The 20,138-nt window shown below is 31.6% G+C and overlaps 2 protein-coding genes across 2 annotated transcripts; both read right to left on the bottom strand.

Moving 5' to 3' along the window:
• Positions 1 to 3,647: 3,647 nt before the first annotated feature.
• Positions 3,648 to 4,628, bottom strand: LOC106427191. Its single transcript, XM_013867932.1, has 5 exons — positions 4,415 to 4,628; positions 4,238 to 4,337; positions 4,029 to 4,150; positions 3,845 to 3,929; positions 3,648 to 3,768 (listed from the first exon to the last, which is right to left on the bottom strand). The coding sequence occupies exons 1-5, from the start codon at positions 4,626 to 4,628 to the stop codon at positions 3,648 to 3,650; spliced, it is 642 nt and encodes a 213-aa protein (XP_013723386.1).
• Positions 4,629 to 12,193: 7,565 nt separating this feature from the next.
• LOC111214654 (S-protein homolog 5-like) lies at positions 12,194 to 13,089 on the bottom strand. Its single transcript, XM_022717668.2, has one exon. The coding sequence runs from the start codon at positions 12,746 to 12,748 to the stop codon at positions 12,311 to 12,313; it is 438 nt and encodes a 145-aa protein (XP_022573389.1). The 5' UTR covers positions 12,749 to 13,089; the 3' UTR covers positions 12,194 to 12,310.
• Between the last annotated feature and the right edge of the window lie 7,049 nt (positions 13,090 to 20,138).

Below are 20,138 nucleotides of genomic sequence, written 5' to 3' on the forward strand. Positions count from 1 at the left end.
ATCTCTACGAGATGGCTAAGTCTGTTTAGGACGTTAAGAGTTTGTTGTGATCAGCAACAAACTTATCGTTAGATATTACCGTGTTTGAATCTTCGCGAAGAATACTTGTTTGAGAAGATGTTAGTATGTATGACTGTTTGGTCTTCCAAGAAGGTGCCTTTATCGAGGAAGGTAATTTTGTCGAAAAATGGTTTTTCAGGCGTCTGCGATGTCTCACACTGCTGAAGATTAATTTTTTCGTATGCCACGTTTCGTGCTTGAAATGTTCGCGGGCTTGAAGATGTTTCGCGATATTGCAAGGGTTTAGTCTTAGCCCTGCTTTTGAGAAACATTCTGGTTTGTCTACGGATGTTCGCAGCCAAAATTGTTGTTCCTGTTTGGATGCTAATAATTTGATTTGCGATCGAGGAATTAGGACTGAGGGGTCGCGTAAATTTGTCCATGGGAAGAAGCGTTTTCCTTCATAGTGCTTTGTGAAGTTTTGGCCTTCCGAAATCTATTTTGTGCATTTTTAGGATGTTTCGTATAGCTCTAGAAGCTTTGTTACAAATTTTTCCTTACATGCCGCGTAATATGGGTAAAACATAGCGGGCTTAAAGTGATCTGTGGAATGTATCAAACTTGGTCGATTGTCGACAAGTTTTGGTTTTCCGCTAACAGTTTGGTTGTCAGGACTGGGTTTCGTTACGAAGAATTTATCAGATGATTTCCGACTGTGGGCTATACGATAATTATTCTCTTAATAGTCACATGACTTTTTTAGAGAAATTGCAGATAGTCGTTTAGCCGTTAAGTGATGGAGCGATGGTTTCTCAAATACTTTGGCTTGGCGTGAAGGATGTGTTCACCCAGATAGCCAAGGACGTTGTAGGTCATGCATCTGATCCTGGTGCTTTCGTGTTAACATTAAGGTTATGTTAGTTTACGATTGTCTTTAAAGGGGATGCCAAATTCTGGTTCGGATTTTTACTGGAAGGAGTAATTGACGGAGGCCAAAGAGCGCTTGTCGAGATTGATAGGCCAAGTTTGCCGGGGTTATCCGTGTTAATATGGCTGATAGTCATAGAAAACGATTCTCCCCTCTAGGTTTCAGTTATACGACGAATATTTCGTACAATGTGACCTATAGTCTTATGAAAATCGAGTAGTTTTTGTCTGAGGAAGACGAAGCACAAGAGGTTTGCTACATAACCAGTGTGGAGTTAGCGGAGGGATGACTGCCTTCTCAGATGTGACCGAGGGAAAAGAAAGGCAGAAGCCAGCGAGCCGTAGGGCTAAAAATGAGATCTATTATATCGTAATGCAAAGAGATAAAGTTTAGATTGATCATCAAAAATCAGATCTTACAGGTTTGTGTTTGCTATGCAAAACATACTTCTTCATAAAACCTGTTATGTTAACTTTCGAAAGTTTCTTCGTAAGATTTGGTCTGATTGTACGAATGATTTTTTGTATAAGGAATGGGGACCGGTCTTACGAAGGTTGTAAATCGGTGATATGTATACATATGTCAAAGTAGCGTTGTTTCTGCGGGTTTTACGAGAAACATTTCTGCTGTGATTTCGATCTTAGGTGAAAGTTGCTTGGAGTTACTCATGGTGTGTCACCGAAGTTTATTTCACTACGATCTAGTCGCAAAACGTTTTTCATTGGTTTTTTGAGAGGATTCTCATGACACATTCGTTTCTGGAAAAAATTGGTCAACCAGAGGTAGATCTTTCCAACGATCGGGAAGAAAGTGTTCCCTTTAATGTGCTCGATGCTACATTTATTCTCGAGTTTTCTTCGTCACAAATGTTCTCGATGCTTTTCCGTGACTCACTTGGTTCAACGGAAACTGAAAGAAATGCTTTGATGCTTGAAGATTTCTCGTAGAAATTTTTATACGAAAATGGTTTTATAAAGCCGGAAAGGGCTTCAAGACTTTGGCTAATCGTCGAGTTTCAGTTTGATATTGGTGCAGGTTTTCTATACGCATGATTGCGACAACATATGTTGTACAGTCTTTTGAGATATGTTCATGATCGTCTGGATATGTTGCTAGCGTTTAGATGAATTTTAAATTGTCGTTTGCTTTTGTGGGACGATTTATGGAGGCATCATATTGCCTAAATGTTTGTCTGCCTATTGTTGCGAGAGTTTGCTTTGACGAAAGTGTTTTCTTGATGACAAGGCAAAAGTTTTTGAAGTTTGGGAGTATACGAGTATAGTATATGTACCTACTCCCCCCTCTTTTTTTACGAAAGAAAACGGTTGAACCGATACTTTGATGGGTTGTGTACGTTTCTTCTTCCGAGGATTCGAATGATCGACAGTCTTAGTTGATTTAAAGACGATGCTGAGACTGTAAATTGGATGTTGACGACTTGGGATATGTCGGCTTTAAGAAAAATCGCTAGAAACGAATTGGTTTTAAGTCGATGTTCGTGTCTCTAGTTCTTTCTTTCTTTAGGAAGTGATCTGAATATGTGTGGCGATCGTTTCTCGATTTTCAGAGAGTTTAGATCGGTTTGCAAGATCTGCCTAAACAGTCATGGAACGATATACCGGGACAGGAAAAATCGCCTAAGACTTAGTTCGCTAAACTATCAACCTAGGTTTTTAGTTCCCTAAAGTTCTACGGCAGTCCAAAGGCGTTTCTATTTCTTAGTAATTTCCAACGAAAATTCCAAGCCTGATTTCAAGTCGGAAATACCTTAGTTTTTTCAAAGATTCGGGTTAACGTCTTCTCCGTTTTGCTTGCTCATTTGCCCTTACTCTTTTCGTGTCTGTCTGCCCATTTCGAATAGCAAGAATATTGACTCTTCCTGGACTTCTCTGCTTTCCTGGCCGTGTTTAGGCTGCTGCCAATATTTGCGGTTTTCGTGATCCATGTTTCAATCTTAGTATCATTGGATTTACAAAAATGAATGAGCATCTTGTCGAAAACTTTTTTAGCGTTTTAGGAATAGCCAGGGATGATCAAGAGGTGCCAAGGATGATCAGGAGGTGCCAAGGATGATCAGGAAGATTTTCCAGGTGATGAGATTTTGGCGACAGATCGAGGCGTGAGAGGAAGGATGGTGACACCGTGGAGAGAGGCGGATGAGCGAATTTTGATTCTCGGATTTTGCTCCATCTCTTTCCTTATCCGAGATTCTTTTTCTACGATTGTTGTTAGATTTTCGAAGGTTGCCAACTTTAGTTTTATGAAAGTTATTTCGAAAAATAATATCGAGTTTAATTTTAAGAAAGTTATTCCGCAAAATGTTATCAATTTTCGTAAAAGATTGTCGAGCTTAATTTTTGCAAAGGTTATTTCGCAAGATGTTGTCGAACATATTTTTACGAGATTTGTTCCGTAAAGAAGTTTTCAAGTTTTGGTTGTACGAGAACCGTGACGAGGTTAATTATTGCAACCAAACTTAACCTTGGTTACGGTTTTGGTCACCCTTTTTGGCATCCATCACAACCAAAGTAATACCAGGACCAATCCATATCAATTTCATAGACTGTTCAAGTGACTAAACATCTATCAACCTAAGCAATAAAAGTTTAAAATGGTTACAACCCACTTACACGAGCTATACAATGTAATATATGTAATATAAAGGACTTAAACTGCTTACTTGAGTTGATGCTTTCATTTCATGGATGTTCTTAGTGGGCTATAGCAACCACTTATCACGCTGTACTCGCTTATCTGCCTGATCAACTTGCTTGTTGATGTACTCTTGACTCTCCTCATTACTTTCATATGGCATTAGAGTTTTGTCATCTTCAGTATCCCTTAAAATAATATTTTTAAAGGTTAGTATGATAGACAAATAGCTACTGTAAAATAAACAATAAATCATCCCCTTACATATCTTTAAATGCTTCTGCGTCGGGTATTGTAGGGTTGATGATCATTTGAGAAGCATCAAAGAAGTTAGATATTTGTAGTTCTCCTGTTGTGGATACCATTTTGTAGATTAGATATTAGACAGTCTTATTTATATAAATATTATTTTGTTTACAACGAAATCTATATGAGTTAAAATATGTACCTCCAAACTTGCCAATTTTAGCAAACCTCAGAAGCAAAGTAACCATTCCATCGTCTTGATTGCAGGAAGAATGGAGAATGTCGGTTAATTTGCCCCAAATACAGCATGGTATTCTTGAATCACTACAGCGCAAGACTTAAATAGAGGTTAGTTGTGATTCTGTTGAAAAAAAAATTGCTTGGATTGAATTTAGATGAGAGAAAACTTACTTGATGTCTCTTAGGGTGAACTCTAGTTTCTTACGCGGGTTCCCCCCAGCACACTGAATGGTTTCAACAGCACCACAATCCAAAACTTGGCCCAGAACATCTGTTAATCAAACATTGAAAAGTTATTAAATGTAGCAAGTATACAATTTAAGTCTAGAAACTATCTTACGATTTTACCTATTAGGAGTTTTTCATCAAGTGTTCCAGATAAAACGCTCTCAAAATCGACCAAATTAAGATATAGCTCATCATTCATGAAATTGCACGGACTAACGGCTGTTGCTTGATTAATTGAAATCTTGTAGGTATGGTTTGTTGTGCGATAAGCTCCTCCAGCAGGCCTAACTTGGAAGTTTCTGATGTTGTGCCATACTCCAACCAGAAGAAGCATTCGTCTTGGCTGATGAGAATGTAAGCAATCCGTACTTTTTCAATATCGTTTTGTTTTTTAACTAAATTTATGTTATTTGAACTACCTCTTAATAATGTTAATATTTTAGTTTTTGTAACATGTATAAGGGGCATAAAATTCATGCAAGCTGATGGCGGTTATTTCTTCAATAGAACTATTAGCTGTGTTGATTCGTGCTTTAGAAGCCATTTTTTGGTTTGACGGTATGAGTTTGTTTAGGAAGAGGCGTCGTTATTTATAATAGGAAGAGGCAATAATTAGAGTTGTTTAGGTTTGTCGAAAACTTGGGGAATACTCTAAATCTTGGCAAGATTTGAATGTGATTTTGGGGATATTGGCTAGTAAATTCAGTTACTAATTTGAAACCTAAGACTTGTGGAATACTCTAAATCTTGGGGATATTTGCTAGTCAAATTCAGTTACCAATTTTAAGGCTTAGAAATTAGGTGAGTATAATTATAGAGTGATTTTGTGGAACTGTGAATGTAGCTATATCGTATCTTCTTTTTCTATATCTGGTTATACATTTTGCACGGTGAAAGTAGTTAAAATGTATCTTGTTAAAATTACTAATACTTGCTGAAATGTAGGTGTCCATTACTCTTTTAATTGATTATGAAAATTAGGGGATGATTTGAAAACTTATAGTTGAAATAGATATGATATCCAAGATGAATTAAAATAAATTTATATAATCTTAAAAAAATTCAAATTTGATTTTCTAATTATTGTTTTATAATTTATTTTCTAGAGGGTTATATTCATATGTTTCGTGTAAAATTTATATTCATATGTTTCGTGTAAAATTTGTTTTCTAAATATATATATTGGGGATATTGTTCAAAATATAGAGGCTTATATTCATCTTGTTTTGTGTTTTCATTTCAGTGTTTAGGTTTTCAGAGAAGATGATTTGATGGGTTTGTAATGGTATAGAGATCAAGGTAAAACAGTATTGGGCTTGATCATTTATGTTTGGTCAATTTTGTAAGACAAATCAAACATAGATGGGCTATAACGTTTTAGAGCATTAAAAATCGTAGATGGGCTTTAAAAATATCACGATTTCGATTGGCTGTTTTATAATGGCGTATTTAATTTTTTTTTAAAAAGAAAAGACAATGGCAGAAACTTGTAAATAACTTGAAAAAGCAGGGGCATAATCCTATGAAGGATTCTGCTTGAATAGTATAGATGTATCAAAATGAAAGAACAAGAAGTCTTTGGATGAATAGTCAGGGCCAGCTCATTATTACCAAGGCCCTTGAGCAAAAAAGTTTTTAGGACCCTACAATTAGCTAGTTTTGTAACTAAGAATTTTTTGACTCAAGCATCACAACATACACACATTTCTTTTTTTTTTTTTGAAATAACAAATATCATGTTTCTATTTGAGCATTTTAACATACACACATTTCTATTTAGTAATTTAACTAGAGAAGTACATATATCATGTTTTATGCTGACTAAAGGTTGATTGTTTGTGGTTTTTGCTTTAGTTTTTAGTTTTTGTTTTTGCAAAAACCATTGTTCATCTAATCAAGTTTTTGGTTTTAGTTTTTGTTCTTGTAAAAACTATGTGAGTTGCCAATCAAGATTTTCAATAAATATATTCCCTAAAATTTAGAAAAACTAGGTTTTGAAAAGTTTAACCATTTAATGAAGAAAAACCAAAAACCAACTTTTTGAGTGTTTATGAAAAAAAAAACGAATTTTGATTTTTTTTTGTAGAAACTTCTACATTTTAATTAATTAATAATTAATAAATAATATTTTCATAACAAGAAAAATATAATAAAATTTGTTTTACATTAGATATCATTTAAACGATAATGTGAAATATTTTAATTTGTGTTTCATATCTGTAAATATTTTTTTATAAATAATATTATTTAATTTTAAACTTAGTTATTAGTTTCTATAAATAAAATAATTGGATTATTTTAATAATTATTAATCACATTAAGAATGGCGAAAATTATAAAAACATAATATATTTTATTAATACAATATATTGTATTAATCCTGAAATATAAAAATTGTTATTCAACTTAAAGAAAACATAAATAATTTATATAAGAAAATTTATAATTAGATTCAAAATTGTATGTATTTTTATTTTTATATAATTTATAATATTTATATAAGAAAAATTATTGATATTCAAGTTTTAAAAATTAAAAAATAATTTATATAAGAAAAGTTTCTAAGTAGTTTCAAATTTAATATTTTTGGTGTAATTTATATATATTTGATGATTTATATTTTATTATAATATATTTTTATAAAAATATAATAATTAAAATATGTTATTTTATTTTATTTTAAAATAATAATACAGTATTTTGATAAATTTTCATTGTAAAATCTAAATATTTATTGCTATTTTTTGTATTATTTTAAAGGAGTGTATTAATTAATTTTTGAAAAATAAAAAAATTACCGCAAAACCAAAAACAAAAATCAAAATCTAAAAACCAAAAACCAAAATCCAAAAGCTGAAAACCAAAAACCAAAAGCTGAAAACCAAAAACCAAAATCTAAAAACTAAAAACTAAAACTAAAAACTACTGAAACAATCATCACCTAAATTTGGACCAAATATTGTAATTTTAAGAATCAAGACCCCTAATAATATTACAGTTAGACTAGGCCTGAGGCGGTCACACTGGCCGCCCTCCCTATTAAGCCGTCCCTGTGAATAATAACAGTGAATAACAATAGACTTGAATGAATAGTAAAACATATATACTTTTGTATTTGTTCTTTTTTGTAAGTTAAGTCTGTTTTGTTTTCCTATAAAAAGCCAAACCTATTAAAAAATTATTGTATCCACAATTGCAAAGAATAAGAAAATTAAATTTCTCTTTTCTCTATTTTCTCTCAACCATTCTTTATTGTTCTTCAATCTTTCATCATTTTTTATTAAATTAATTTAATATTCTAATGTAGTGCGTTAAGCTCTTATTCTCTTCATCTCTTCAACATTCAACCTATTATTTTTTTTCTGGATCTGACCATGCAAAACTCAAAGCAAGTGGTTGTTCCTGTCACCCTTATAACGGTAAACTACTTACTGTAGTCTAGGATGGTTAAGATAGCTTTGGATGGCCGTGGTTTATGGAGTCATGTAACTAAATATGAAGCTCCAAAACAAACGGCCCAACAAGATGGCAAGGAGATTGTCCAGGTGAATGAAGACAAGTGGTTTAAAAAGGGCTAACAAGTGTTGTCTATCATCGAAAGCTACGTAGAAGCATTAATCTTGGAGGCTTAAGACTTTGTAAAACATTTATGGGAATACCTCCAACTTGAGCCTAATCTTTGAAATTAAGAACGCCATCAATGATCTTAGTTAATAAGACATGGAGTTTACCCAACACTTTTGCAAGTTCTGATCCTTATGGGCAGAGCTTGAGATCTTGTGGCCAAACTCGGTTGATCTGGCTGTCCTTAATGAGAGGAGAAAATAAGATCAGTTCTTTGCCCTTTTGATTACTCCCAATCCTACCTAGAATGACCTTATTAATCTCATCCTAAGGTCAAACAAGCTTCCAACAGTTCAAGAAGTATGCACATATTTTGAAGCTCTCAGCAGTTTCAGACTTCTCTCGAATGAATCTCACCCAAGTAAACCTCGTGTAGCCATCCACTAGAACAAAACATACTTCTTGCAAGCATTGCTGTAGATCTGGATCAGCTTCATTAGATCCATGTAAACTAGATCAAGAGGTACACTAGTCTGTATGACATGTACCTTATTGTGTTGCATCTTTACCTATTTTCCTTGATTTCATGCACAACATATCATCTTGTTCTCTATCCGGAGTTTTGGTATACATATAACCATATCCTTGTTCAGCAAGTTTGTCAAGTTTCTTAAATTCATATGACCCAACCGTTGAGACTGAAATCAATAACTTGGCAGCTAGGAATTTAGCATTTTTCTCCGCATAGCAGTTGTTATGAGATCAAATCCCTTATATTATTGTGATTGCAAACTCAGTGATTGCTCGACAATTTTTTTTTGAAAACACAAAAGTGAGTGCGTCATCACATTGATCAAGTTTGGTCTCAGTCTTTGAACAAGTAGTCATTTATTAATTTTGGTACATATGTATTACATGTTGTTTTTCCTTTGATTACTCCATGTCACCATATCAGAATGTGACATTGTCTTATTTGAATTTCTTTATCTCATCCATATGCTCAACATGTCCAGTTAAAAGTCGAGAACAACCACTATCAAAGTACCAAGGTTCTTTTGCCTCTGATTTCTCTATAGAGAGTGCCATATTACATTGATATCATGACCTTGTTGTACTTGGTGCTGCATAGTAGATATATGTATTCTTCATCCATTCCTGGTTTGTCTTTCCTATATCCTCCATAATTTCTGTTGATTCGAGATTTGCTTAACCTTTTCAAGATATCTGTAGCAGAACCTTTTGTAGTGATTAAACTTTTCACAGTAGAAGCGTCCAATGACTTATGTTGAAGTACTTCTCAATTTAAGTTCATCAGTCTTTGCATATCCTCCTGAGACAAAGTTGGTTTTTCCAGTATAAGTTCCCGTCTTCTTGTGTAGCATATTCCTATATACGACTTCTCAGTCTTGGCCATAGCTCAAAATCTTATTCAGTAGCTAAGTTCCAGTGAACATTTTGATATTTTGTACTGTTGATCAAGTTGTTCTTAAATTTTGGACCACACTTGTTTCTCCAGTTCAATTTCTTTTTAAAATTCTTCTGCTTTATTGGCAAGTCTCAGCTTCTTTCTCATAAGATTCACATCTCATGTGCTAGCTTTGATTCTCTCCCTCTCTGGAGATCTTGTTGCATCAATAGTAGCTCAAATTCGAGACATGTTATCTCTTTAGCAAGCGCCAAATTTTCCTTTCCAAGGTTCATGAGATTTTCACACACTTGTTTGTAGCTTTCAATGAGTTCTTGCTATTCTTCATCATCTGATTCATAACCTGATTTAAATTCATTAAAACCCACCAATGTTACAAAGTTGTAGATTTCTTTTTCCTCAATCTCACTTTCTGACTCATCTTCATTAATACCCAGCACTTACCTCTCCTTTTTTCAGATCGCTCTCACACTCCAATGGAGTATGTTCATATCCTTTGTACTAAAAACACTGGACTTCTCTTCGTTTGGATGTAGGGCATTCAGTCTTAAAATGTCCATACCCTTTGCACTCAAAGCATTTGATATTTAATTTCCTTGTGGTTTTATCAGTTTCTGATGTCTGTTCTCCTGAACTGAATTTCCTTTCGAGGTTTCCCATATTTTACTCTTCAAAGTGCTCAATCAAAACGACGACAAACATGCTTACTGGATCAGTATTCTCAATCTGAATGCCTTCTTTCTCAACCAAAGAGAGTGCCAGTCCCTTCATTTTCTTCCCACCAGCCAGTTCCATCTCATGAGCATGTAGCATCTCAAATACTTCGTCAAAATCCAATTTCATTGGTATTGGGGAATACACTCAGTGCTACTTTGTATGTCATGTATTTCAATGTAATACATATAAGAATTTTTTTAACTAGTTTCTTTCCTTGTATTTCTTTCCAGGAGTAAGAGCCTTTTGTGACAAGGAACTAAGTTTAGAGTTTAAGTCCCCAATCGATTCATGCTATTCCATTTTTAGTTCTTGAAATCGGGCAGGGATCATGTTTTTTCTGGAGCTTTGAACCTTTAGAGTTCTTTTAAAATATTTTTTGATGGAGTATGTCCCATGATTTGTTTTTGCAGCGTCACACCCTTGAATTAGTAGTTCAAGCCGTTTCCTTGCTATGCTGCAATGAATACCCGGTGGGCTCTTTCATTGTATTTATCAATCTTTGTTTCATCCTAAGTCCAGAGCTCCTCAAATCCTTCTCCATTTGTCTTCCTAATCCTTGGTAACTGGTTGCTTCCACCCAGATCTACAACTTTCCATGCTAGTGGATCAATACCCTTGATTATAGCCTTCATCCGTGCTTTCCAAAAACAACAGTTCCAGCTTCCAAAATCACTTTTGAGTTTAACACCATCTCTTGATAGCTCTCCATATGTTACACATGATGTTCACCTGTTTAACTAAAACACAAGTGCATACTCTATTACCAATTTAAAATGTGAGAATTATCCACTACATGAACAGGAATACACAATAACACATGAATTTTCTTTTCAAAAAAATACAACTAGACTAATCTTTTTAAAAGAATTTACAAGTTCCAATTAAAACCTATTCTTCAATAAGATCAAGAGACACCTTGATTTTTTGCTCTAATCTTTTTTGTTTAAAGACTCGTACAAAGACACTTTAACCATTCAAACCACTTTAGAAAAATTACAAAACTCTCTTTCCTAAAGGCTCTCTCAATGTGTTAAACACATATAATGCTCACGACTACCTCTTTATACTTAGAGGCAACCCTAAAAGTTAAAGATTTACAAATCTAAGACTTTTATGTTCTCTTCTTCAAGAATTAAGTTAATCTATTTCTGTGAAAAAGTCAAACTTCTTCTTCTATTATGACTTTCCTAAAGATGCTCTAATGCAAATAATATTTTTAATTAAACGCATTTTGATGAACACTTCATTCACCAATGTATACTCTTGTTTCATGAACTGCTTCACTTCTACTCTAGTCATGCATCTTCAGGTAGTACATAGAATTTCTTGATGTTTGGATCTGGATATGGATCATCCCTAGGTTGATATGTATTGCTGCCTCGTTTGACCGTCTGACATATTCTTTCATGCACACTTCTTACTCACGTTTAGGGGTCAACACAGAAAACATAACCAACTACGCTGTGTAAAATGCTCAATTTCTCTTGAGTGATGTTTTAAATATCCCTTGAGAATATAAAATTATTGAAAACATTAATAATTTAATTGTTTTCACAAATTTCATCACCAACATAGTACAAATTCGTTACACTAACATACAATTTACTTTTAATATGAAACAACAATATCTACCCTTTGTAAAGAAAATAACTTCTCTAATACTAATTGTCATTTAAAATTACATGTACCAAAACTAATAATACAAAATATTATTTTATTTTGGTAAATTACTTATATTAATGATTTATATATTGAGATTTACAGAAAAATCACAAATTTTCTTCAACTGTAAATAAAACCTTTCAAAATAAAATTTTGAAATTTACAAAATGTGTATTTACATACAAAACATTTTATGTTGTAGTATACACAATTTAAATCTGCACAATGTGTGGAATTATCTCTTAATATTATATTGCATCTACTAACACTGAAAGAAACCCACAAGGTGTTGGTCTAATGGTAAGCGGGCTCCGGGGTGAAAAGCAACCCGGGTTCGAAGGCACCCCATTACACTTCACCTTGTAGCCATAATATTATGTCATGATTTAGGCCTCATTTGAATACACGGAGTGAGAGTCCATCCATGGGCCGCAAACCACATTTGGGGATAAGTGTGGGCCTCTCCATGGATCGGGGATACTTCCAAGGTTTAAAATAAAATTGAAAAGAAAACTGATAAATGAGTAACATTATTTCAAACACAATATTTATTTATTATAAATATTAGAGTTATTTAATAGAAAAAGAGTTAATATATAATTTAATGAACACACAAAATTAAAATGCAATAAATATTCTATAATAATTTAAGAAGCCCACGGAAAACAGTAAGGTTGACCTCCATCACGTCTATCTCTACATGGTGCTGGTTCGTAAATGCTCCAAATACATTCGCTGCAAACTCCAACTTTGCTTTTTGGATTATCATCTCGATCAGCTCTAAAAATATCAAATGTTGCTGTATTATTAGGCCAATCAAAACTACAAGTGTATACCGTTGTTTTTCGAAGGTTAACACGAAATCTAAAATCAAAACTATCTCCATGTCCAAGTGAAAATACTCCCTTATCTTCACCTTTGTTCCGACAGTGCACAACTAATGTTGCACGCGTTACAAGTTTGTTGAAAATTATAACATGTTTAGCGGAGAAGGGCAACCATCCTGCAGATGCAAACAAAATCATTGCATGGAGGATTAGAAATGAGATTAGCATAAAAGTGAAATTGTGGTTCCTTGAAGCCATTGTCTTCTTTTTTCTCTCTTGTATATGCTGAATTATTTCTTTCGTGAGGTAGTACACTTATATATGTAATACCATTTATAGTATCACAGATACATAAATCTCATTCTTTAACAAAAAGGTATATATTTATTTATGTTGGCAACTATTCAGAATATGTTAGAGTAGATATATGTCAACCATTAATTACTTGAAAAACTAATGAAAGATTCAATGATACAAAGTATCGCTTCAAACTATTCTGAAATTATTATAGTTAAATTGTTGTTGAATTATTTTGTTAAATGTTCATGCCACAAAAGTTAGGCATTAACTATTTGTAGATTACAAGTTATAAAATAGATTTTGTTTTTATTTTTCCAAAAAGACATTATATAAATCAAGATTTATGAGAAATAATTTTCTATTTTTAAGGAAAACTAGGAGTTTTGCCCGCACAAGCGGGCTTATTTTTTGTGAATATTTATTATTTTATGTTTTATTAATTAAAAAATCAAAATGATAATTTTTTATTTATATTTTTTTAAAATTAAATCAAACATCAAATTATTTATATATGACAAATATTTTTATTTATACAAATGCTTTTTTATTAATATTTAATTATAAATAATTTCATATCTTAATTTTCAATTTTTATAATAGAAAAATATTATTTCAAGATAACAATACAATATATAAGATAACAGCACAATATAATAAGAATTATCTTATTATAATATATACATGAATTATCTTTTTATTTTTAAATATATTTTTAGATTTTGGATAATTCTTACTTTTAATCACTTATATTATTAAAAAGTCAAATTCGTTTTTATTTTTTATTAATTTATTAAAGGTATAATTGATATTAACCGCTCTAACTTTTAACGTGAGAACTCCGTTGCTACAATTTACTTCGCAAATAATAGTATAGATTTGGATAATTCTTACTTTTAATCACTTATATTACTAAAAACTCAAATTCGTTTTTATTTTTTTATTAATTTATATATTTAATTTATTAAGGGTATAATTGATATTAACCACTCTAACTTTTAACGTAAGAGCTCCGTTGCTATATTAAAGGTAGAATTGATATTAACTGCTCTAACTTTTAACGTAAGAACTTCGTTGCTAAAATTTACTTCGCAAATAATAGTATAGATTTGGATAATTCTTACTTTTAATCACTTATATTATTAAAAAGTCAAATTCGTTTTTATTTTTTATTAGTTTATATATTTAATTTATTAAGGGCATAATTGATATTAACCACTCTAACTTTTAACGTAGGAGCTTCGTTGCTAAAAATTACTTCGCAAATAATAGTATAGATAGTTTTTTCCCAATTTACTATTTTCAAATCATTATTGATAAATTGTCATTAATGTTTTTTTTGTTAAATGTCTATGGTGATGATTGGTAAGTATTTTAAAACTGCTGTAGAATCTTTTGCGGCCAAAATATTTTCTAAAGCACAAATTTCTTCCAATCATGATTTAGAAATATCTTTTAAACCTATATATTTTTCTTTCCTTTCTTTTATTTTTTGGCTTTAGAAAACAAAATACCTAGAGCACGTATGTCTTGTCTTTATAAATTGTACAAATAAATAATTAAATCACATCAAACTTACAACCAAAAATCTACAACAACAATTTATACAGCTACAGAAAAAAATTCTACAACATTAATTGTACAACAAAATATATAAAACTACAGCTCTTTCCAATCAACCTCATACTAGGATAAGACATGCGCCTTACGCAGAGTGAATTTATAGGAATTTTTTTAAAGAAATATTGTATGAAAAATTAAAATTTATATTCCTAATCGAATTAATATTTTTGGCCCTTAAATTGTTTTTAAAATATTTTTTGTTAATTACATAATTTGCTTACTGATTAGCTGATTTCATTTTTTAAAATATTTCTGGTCAAAAAATCACTTATCGCATAAAAACCTAACGTTTATGCCAAAAAATCTCAGGCCCACTTTTTGGTTACAATGAAACTATGTCAGTTCGGTTTTATATCATGATTTAACAATTTAAAAATTAATTATGGTTATGAGAAGTTTACGTTCAAGTGCCAATCTTAAATATCTTATATATTTTTCTCATTTTTTGTCAATTTTTTTTTCATTTTGGTTATTGCTCGATATATACTGATTTTTGAGTTTATTCTAATTCGTTATTTTATTTTGGCATGAGATTTAAAAAATGTTTAAGATTTAAAATTATTAAAGAGATACATATTTAGGTTAAGATCTGCGCCTTGTGCAATTTTTGTTGTATATTATAAAATAATAAAATAATAATCATATATTAAATAACTAAGAAATCAGTTACTATTAATATATTTTACTTTAGTATATATATTACCCTCACTTTTAATGAAGGTCTAAATTTAAAAAATGCCATAGTAAATTTCAAATATGACCCTATTTTATTAGATTAGATAAATAAAGAAAAATATTATACAATTTATAATTACTAAAGTAAAATATTTATTAGATAATTCTACAAAACTACTGCTAAAATTTAATAATAATGTTAATAATTTTATTTAATATAATGAAAATATTTATTAGATAATCACTAAAATTGTTTAAAAATAACAATTCAAAAAATCTAAACTATTAAAACTGAAGTACATTTTGTACGTAACCCTGATTTTTCCACACTAATTACCATTCCATGCCACTGGCTTAAACCATTAGTAATCTTAACCTTCTTTGTCAACTTAATAATAAATCATCATTAATAACCATATCCTGAATATGAGGGGCCATTACCGCAAGTGATCGGAGTATCCTATGCTTCTCCCAGGGGCGAAGCCAGAGCTTTGACTGTGGTGGCACGTGCCCCCGCAAATTTTTCAATATTAACGTTTTTGTATGTAAAAATTCAAGGAAATTAGCTAGATTTAATGGTTTAATAGCATTGTGCACCCACTGATATCCCAAGTTCAATGCTCCTTTTGTACATTATTTAATTTTGCACCCACTAGAAAATCCTTCTAGATTCGCCCCTGGCTTCTCCTCCACCTCCACCCTTCTATTGATTCTTGTACAGATTGTTTAACAGAGATTAAGCAAGTGATCAAGATTGTCTTAGAAGATTTATTTGATGAAAATAAGAACAAAATAGAAGAAGATATTATTATGGTTTCCAGGAAACAAAAAAAGTTATATGCATAAAAATGATGATATAATCAGAGCAACATCTTCTGCTCCATTGTTTTTCATGAGATTAATTTTATTTTTGTGTTAAAAAACCCTTAACCTATCGTAACTGCTGGAAAAAAAAATCTATCGTAACTTTTTACAAAATTTGAAAAAACTCCACATATCCAATCTATGTTTCATGCTGTTGACTGCTCCATCATTCCCCTGTTCGAAAACACAGGCTAGGCAGCCGGCTAATTCTCGAGGACATGCAAATAGGACTACATCATGGCAGATTGATGATAATCAGTCAATAAATCGAAGATGAAAAAAAACTCAATGTTTTCATAATTTTAATGTTGATATCGCATATATGTCTTAGATTTGATGTATTCTCATTAAAACTTACAAGAATAATGAGAAAAATATATGAAATCGAGAAAAAAAGCGGCTGGAAGTTGCAGAGAAATCAAAGTGGGAGGTTGAAGATTAGGTTATTTTCGTCATTTTTAAATCATTTAACCTAATTTTTTTTTTAAAAAAATTGACAAATAAGCGCATATTCACCTAGAACCTTGTATATATTTAAACAACACTTCTAACCACTACGCTATGTCACAATAACACTAAACGAGCACATAACTAATATCTATACTTGGCGCTAGGCCCTACCCGACCGCATACGTTGCGCCTAGCGATTTTTTGAACATTGCATGTTCAAGCTAAACAATAAAATTATAAAATATTCAGTTAGCTAAAATTCAATTCAAAACGAGAACACCTTATTGTCTTCGGATTAAAATGTTTTCATTCAGTTTACTTACCATCGTCCTCACAAGGAAGTCTTTATCATGTTAATACTTTAATTTTTTTCACTCAGAAAATCATGTCCTTTTTCGGTTTGTATAGAATAAAGTATTGACCTATCATAAGAAATAAAAACCGGTTTGTCAAAGTACATATTGAAACAAAATGTGAATCCGATTTATAGATACATGCAATCAAGGACATTCGAAATATAATTCCTATTTTTAGGTATGCAATTAACAAAGTGTAAATCATATACGAATATTCCTATTAACAACCTTTAATCAATATTTTTTTCATAGTATCTTTTATGCAATTCTCCATTATTTTGAATTCCTTTTTGGATAAAATTTCCTATATACACAATTTAATTGCACATACTAGGAATATGCAACCATATGTGCGTGATTAAAGGCCTTATGATATGTTATATATTATTTTTATTTTTAGATTTTAAGAAAATTAAAGTATGTATGAATTTTAAACTTTAAAAAAATAATTTAAACGGGTTATCTGAATCTGAACCGAGCCCACAAAGATCCAAACCGAACCTAGACCAAAATTTATAGAAACATGAATATGGTTGAAATCGTCAAACTAAAAAACTCGATATCTGAATTGATCCGAACTGAACCCAAATGGGTACCCGAATCCAAATGGATACCAACATCGTTTTAATACATTTGAAAAAATTAACCAATTATATTTCATTTCTAAAAATAAAATACACATCTGCGCGGGTGCGCGGATCAAAGTCTAGTTATTTATTAATACTAATGATTCAACCTAGAATCATAGAAAATATGACAAATAAGCTTCTAAAAAGGGAAATTTTCATGTTTACCACTTTATTTGTACCATTATTCATGTTTACCACTACTAAAGAGACATTGTCAAAAATACATTATTCATTAAGTTGCAAAAGACTCTTATATCCTTGTTCTCTCTACATATATAATAAATAGTTATTGAAATAAAAAAATATATTTTCTTGTGTTTTCGAATTATACTTTTTCAAATTCAAACTTTTTATAATTTTTTTGGAATTTTTGTTTTTGAATTATTTTTTTTTCAAAATTTCTTTTTGAAAATCGAGAATTATTTTTGCTTTTCTAAAAATATTTTTATATTTTTAAGTATTTATTTATATATTTATTTTTATACATTTTGAAACTTATAGAAAGTATACCACTAAGCAGGACTCTGAGGATAGATAGAGATGCTTCACAAAGAATGGAAAATACACGGTCAAATCAGGATATCAGGTAGAATGGCTCTATCCAGATAGGGAAAGGCCACCATTAATTGGTTCCACCGTAGATGTCTTGAAGGTTTACTGCTGGAAAATATGTTGGCCACCAAAGTTAAAACATTTCCTATGACAATTAGTGACATGATGTATAGCAGTGAAAAATAATTTACATGCAAGGGGAATACAAGAGGATATTTGTTGTGGAAGATGTGGATCCCATGAGGAATCCATAAATCATGTGTTCTTTGAGTGCCCTCCAGCAATTCAAGTTTGGACTCTTTCGAAGATACCATCAAATCCAGCTATCTTTCCGACAAGTGCTCTCTTCACAAACATAGATCATCTGTTCTGGAGAGTGGTTCCGCAGATAGAAGATCATCAGTTTGCATGGATACTATAGTATATCTTGAAACTAGGAATAATAAAGTTTTCAGTAATCTGGATATTGATCCTTTGGATACGCTTAAATTGGCTGAAACATAATCAACATTGTGGGCTGAGGCACAAATATTGAAGGAGCAGAGGGCTATACCACCAATAGTAGCTACGATTCTGCCGTCAATTCCAGAAAGATGGTGTTTTGCGGATGGCTCATGGAAAGAGGGTGATACCTTTTCAGGACAAGGTTGGTATAGTACTTTAGAAGGATTTGATGGATTGTAGGGGGCGAGGAATGTTAGGGCTAGTCTCTATCCCCTTCATGCGGAGATGGAAGCGCTACTTTGGGCAATGGTATGCATGAAGAATTTACGTCAATCTAAGGTTACGTTTGCAACAGATTGTTCTCAATTGGTGAAGATGGTTTCGGAACCAGAAGAATGGCCAGCTTTTACAAATTATTTGAAAGATGTCAAGACCCTGAAAAAGAGTTTTACCCGATCAAAGATTATCTATGTACCATGAACGCAAAATACAAAGGCGGATAGACTAGCACGCAGTGTTAGGAAGCAGCCGTCTTTCGTCGTTCACATGGATGCAAATCACCCAGTTTGGTTTACAGAGTTAGTATAAGTTTGTAAAAGTCGATGACAAAAAAAAATTATATATTTATTAGAATCCTTAATTTCACATTCCAAAACTCTACTCCACCGCTCAACTCTAAACCCTAAGTCTAAATTAGTTAACTCTAGGGTTATAAATGTCTTTTACCCTTCATTAAAAGTGAGGGTAAAAGTGGTTAGTGTAAACATGAAAATTAGTACTATTAATGTGGTATTTTTGGCAATTTCCCCTCTAAAAATTAATAAAAACATGACAAGAAGCAATATAACATGAAAAATAAACAAAATAACCTAAAATCATAGTGAATATGACATGTGAACGAAATCACTTAGCAAATATGACAAATAAATAAAATAAATAAATACCAACTAAAGTTTTCAATTATTTCTAACTGATTTCTTATCACATGTTTATATTAATAATTTATAATTACCAACTAAAATTATTTTAAAATATGAAATCTAAATAAAATTACCAATTAAAATTACTAAGAACATGAAAAATAAATAAAGTACCTAAGATTATGGAGAATATTGATATACCATGGATTTTACCAGTTTTTAGCCATGGTATATAAATGTTTTAGAATCTATTTATTATGTTTTAGGAATCTTATTAGGGTCTTTAGTATGTTTTGGAGCAATGTGGTGATTTTGGAGCATTTTGGAAATAAAAATAGAAGAAATTCATAACAGTTCATCGAACCATCCAGAGTCGACAATCAGAGTCAACAGTCAATTATCTCTTGTCGTAAATCGACAGTGAAGCGCGAGAGCTGGCCACTTGAAGTCTAAGTTACACATAATTACATAACTACCCCTGGTTAACTTTGACCTAATATTTATGTGTTCTGTCATTGTATTGGACAATACACGCTTTCTTATTTTAATACCACAAAGTTTAGGGTTTTTATTGTTTGGAGTGAAGAACTAAAACTCCTTTAGAGATTTGTATTGGAACTCAAGTTATTCTACCTTATTCTACTTATACGATTTATTCAGATATTTGCTATGTTTGAGTAATTTATCTGTTAAGGTTATGAAGGATTAGCCAATATTATAGAATTTCTAAGGTGATAGCCATCTTTCAAGGAATTGCTTGTAATGATTGTGTTCTAAAGTAGCTAAGTAGAACCCTGATATTAAGATTGTGGACAACTATGATGGTAGGTTTTGCACC

The sequence above is a fragment of the Brassica napus genome, chromosome A3, assembly GCF_020379485.1.
Source record: "Brassica napus cultivar Da-Ae chromosome A3, Da-Ae, whole genome shotgun sequence".
NCBI classification, from domain to species: domain Eukaryota; kingdom Viridiplantae; phylum Streptophyta; class Magnoliopsida; order Brassicales; family Brassicaceae; genus Brassica; species Brassica napus.

What these genes read in the sequence shown, in the direction of transcription:
- LOC106427191 (XM_013867932.1), bottom strand. Translation starts at nt 4,628, where the DNA reads ATGCTTCTTCTGGTTGGAGTATGGCACAACATCAGAAACTTCCAAGTT. An exon ending in TGATGAAAAACTCCTAATAG is followed by an intron (nt 4,338 to 4,414) that starts GTAAAATCGTAA and finishes TTTGATTAACAG; the next exon opens with ATGTTCTGGGCCAAGTTTTG. An exon ending in TTCACCCTAAGAGACATCAA is followed by an intron (nt 4,151 to 4,237) that starts GTAAGTTTTCTC and finishes CTTGCGCTGTAG; the next exon opens with TGATTCAAGAATACCATGCT.
- LOC111214654 (XM_022717668.2), bottom strand. Translation starts at nt 12,748, where the DNA reads ATGGCTTCAAGGAACCACAATTTCACTTTTATGCTAATCTCATTTCTA.